The sequence below is a fragment of the Camelina sativa genome, chromosome 15, assembly GCF_030686135.1.
Source record: "Camelina sativa cultivar CO46 ecotype springtype chromosome 15, ASM3068613v1".
NCBI lineage: Eukaryota > Viridiplantae > Streptophyta > Magnoliopsida > Brassicales > Brassicaceae > Camelina > Camelina sativa.
In genome coordinates this window covers 32,311,672-32,315,115 of record NC_141894.1, presented here as the reverse complement: position 1 = coordinate 32,315,115, position 3,444 = coordinate 32,311,672, and the positions used below count along the sequence as shown (strand labels likewise).

The window sequence follows — 3,444 nt, the reverse complement described above, 5'->3', positions numbered from 1 at the left end:
ACTTGATTGGAGCGGGATTTCCGCTCTTGGTGGTACCTCTCGACCCTGCGTTAACTAAACCCTAAACCCTAAACCCTAAACCCTAAACCCTAAACCCTAAACCCTAAACCCTAAAACCTTCTTGGAAAGCGAGACAGCTGACCTGGACAAACCACACGACGACGCTCTAATAGTGAGATTAGACATCGGAGGATGCGAGCTCTCTCGAATAATGATAGATACGGGGAGCTCGGTTGATCTCTTGTTTTACGACGCTTTTAAACGTATGGGCTACCCTGACTCCGAACTGAAAGGGGCCAAAACCCCACTCACCGGTTCGACGGTGATACAACCTTGGCCAAGGGCACCATCCAGCTTATAGTAGAAGCCCGGGGGTACGGCGTCTAGTCAACTTCGTGGTCGTCGATCGTCCCGTGCCCTTCAACGCCATCCTCGACAGACCATGGTTATACGGGATGAAGGCGGTCCCATCAACGTACCACCAGTACGTCAAGTTTCCATCTCGGGACAGGATCGCAACCATCTACGGTAGTCAACGCACCTCAGGACAATGTTATAGAGGTGGCTACATTAAAAAGTCCGCTCAATAGCAATTAATGATCGCTGAAGAACTGGAAGCTCGTCAGCTCGCTAGCCGCAAAGACCCCGTTGTGCGCGGACCCGTAATGACCAAGGTCGACCAAGTTCCAATTATGGAAGGGCATCCGGAGCGATGCGTTGGGATCGGGGCCGACCTGAACACCAATACAAGAAACGACCTGATCCAATTCTTAGGTCATAACTGCGATACATTCGCTTGGTCCTCGTCGGACATGAAGGGAATCGACATTAGCGTTACGTCTCATCAGCTTAACGTCGATCCCACCTACAAACCGATAAAACAAAAGCGTCGCAAGTTCGGTTCCGAAAGGGCGAAAGCAGTGAACAATTAGGTGGACCGGCTGCTAAAAATAGGGTCTATCCGCGAAATCCAGTACGTCGAATCGTTGGCCAACCCCGTGGTGGTCAAAAAGAAAAATGGGAAATGGCGGATCTGCATCGACTTCAAAGATCTTAACAAACCTTGTCCAAAAGACAATTACCCCCTTCCTCATATCGACCGATTGGTCGAAGCAACCGCCGGACACGAGGTCCTGTCCTTTATGGACGCCTTCTCGGGGTATAATCAGATTCTGATGGATCCCGCTGACCAAGAAAAAACCGCTTTCATTACTGAGACACTTACTGTTACAAAGTAATGCCTTTCAGACTTAAAAACGCTGGAGCAACCTACCAGAGGTTAGTAAACAAGATGTTCGCCGAACACCTTGGAAAGACCATGAAGGTGTATATCGACGACATGCTCGTCAAGTCAATGCGCGAGCAGGATCATGTCTCCTAGCTCAAAGTGTGTTTCAAAATATTAAACCAGAACGGGATGAAGCTCAACCCGACCAAATGCATATTCGGAGTCGCGTCCGGCGAATACCTAGGATATCTGGTCACGGAACACGGAATAGAAACAAATCCGAAACAGATCGCAACCTTCCTCGAGATGCCTTCTCTGAAGACAACCCGGAAGTACAAAGACTGACAGGACGAGTAGCCACCCTGAACCGGTTCATCGCGTGATCAACGGATCGATGCCTCCCGTTTTATCAGTTGCTGAAAGGTTACCAAAAATTCGAGTGGGACGACAAGTGTGAGGAAGCATTCCAAGAATTGAAAAAATACCTCACCGAGCCTCCCGTCCTCTCGAAACCAGCAGACGGGGAACACCTCTTCCTCTATATTTTCGTCTCCGACACCGCGGTTAGTGGGGTATTGGTACGGGAACACGAAGGAGAGCAGAAACCCATTTACTATGTTAGCAAAACCCTGGTCGACGCAGAAACACGGTACCCTGCCAGTCACACACAAATTGCGCCCCTATTTCCAGTCACACACAATCGTGGTGATGACGTCTCAGCCTATTCAGACCATCCTCCACAGTCCCAGCCAATCCGGCAGACTAGCCAAGTGGGCTATAGAACTAAGTGAATACGATATCAAGTACCGATCTTGGATGGAACTGAGTGAATACGATATCCACTTGTCGTGCCAAAGCACAGGTCCTTGCTGACTTCGTAATCGAGCTCGCCGTGACCAACGAATACACCGAAAACCGCTCTAAGAGGTGGTCGTTGTACGCGGATGGAGCGTCATCCCGGCAGGGATGCAGGATCGGAATTCGACTCGTATCCCCGACCAATGAAATCATGGAACAATCCTTCCGGCTCGGGTTCGCGGCCTCAAATAATGAGGCCGAACATGAAGCCCTAATAGCCGGACAACGGCTGGCATTGGGTATAGGAGTTACAGAGCTCGCTGCATTCAGTCACTCGAAGCTCATCACCAGTCAATACCACGGAAATTACGAAACAAACTACAAACTGATGGACGTTTACCTCCGAATCGTACGGTCGATGGCAAAACAATTCTCATCGTTCGAACTCACCAAAATTCCCCAGGGAGAGAACTCAGCCGCCGACGCCCTCACCGTGCTGGCTTCCACCTCCGACTCCTCGGTTAAATGAGTCATTCCCGTCGAAGGCATAGATGAACCTAGCATCTCTATCCCCGTTAAAGCCCAAAGCATCCACCAAGTCGAGTCAAAACCAGCCCCGACAAGGAAGGACCCGAGCAGGCACCTAACCGGGACTACGAGTTCCTAGATTATCTTATCTCTGGAGACGAGCAGGAAACAGAGCTGGAAACGGATTGGCGGGTCCCTATTCGCGATTATATCATGAACAGAATCACTCCCAAGGACCGATGGCAAGCGCGTAAGCTCAAAGCTCAAAGCGCGAGGTTCTGCATCATCGGTGAAGAGCTGTATAAGCGATGCATATCCGGACCTTACCTTAGGTGCGTACACGGGAATGATACGCTAAGCATCATGAAAGAGGCTCACGAGGGTCCTTGTGGGAATCATTCTAGAGGGCGATCACTGGCCCTCAGAATAAAACGGCAGGGATTTTCTGGCCAACCATGCTCACGGACTGCGACGAGCACGCCAAAAAGTATGACCCTTGTCAACGTCATGCACCCATGATCAACCAGCCCGCTGAGTTGATGAGCTCGGTCTCCGCTCCTTACCCCTTCATGCGGTGGTCAATGGACGCTATCAGACCTCTCGAGCAGTCGAGAAAGCGACGTGTTACTAACCAATTGGTTGTAACCGATTACTTTACTAAATGGATCGAGGCCGAATCCTACCAGTCTATTAAGGGGGAGCACGTGAAGGATTTCCTCTGGAAAAACGTGGTATGCCGACACGGAATCCCCTATGAGATCGTAACCGACAATGGAACGAACCTGGTGTCTTCCGCGGTTCAATAATTTTGCGATGACTGGGGTATACGGTTTACCCCATCTACCCCCCGGTATCCCCAAGGAAACGGACATGCCGAGGCCGCCAACAAA

The 3,444-nt window shown here is 50.5% G+C and overlaps 1 protein-coding gene across 1 annotated transcript; it reads left to right on the top strand.

The window, feature by feature from the left end:
* The first annotated feature begins 1,237 nt into the window (after positions 1-1,237).
* LOC147927446 (uncharacterized) lies at positions 1,238-3,073 on the top strand. The gene is made up of 4 exons (XM_087487457.1): positions 1,238-1,372; positions 1,642-1,998; positions 2,091-2,464; positions 2,608-3,073. The coding sequence occupies exons 1-4, from the start codon at positions 1,238-1,240 to the stop codon at positions 3,071-3,073; spliced, it is 1,332 nt and encodes a 443-aa protein (XP_087343583.1).
* Positions 3,074-3,444: the final 371 nt, after the last annotated feature.

What these genes read in the sequence shown, in the direction of transcription:
- LOC147927446 (XM_087487457.1), top strand. Translation starts at nt 1,238, where the DNA reads ATGCCTTTCAGACTTAAAAACGCTGGAGCAACCTACCAGAGGTTAGTA. An exon ending in CAATGCGCGAGCAGGATCAT is followed by an intron (nt 1,373 to 1,641) that starts GTCTCCTAGCTC and finishes CCGTTTTATCAG; the next exon opens with TTGCTGAAAGGTTACCAAAA. An exon ending in ATGGCAAAACAATTCTCATC is followed by an intron (nt 2,465 to 2,607) that starts GTTCGAACTCAC and finishes TCCCCGTTAAAG; the next exon opens with CCCAAAGCATCCACCAAGTC.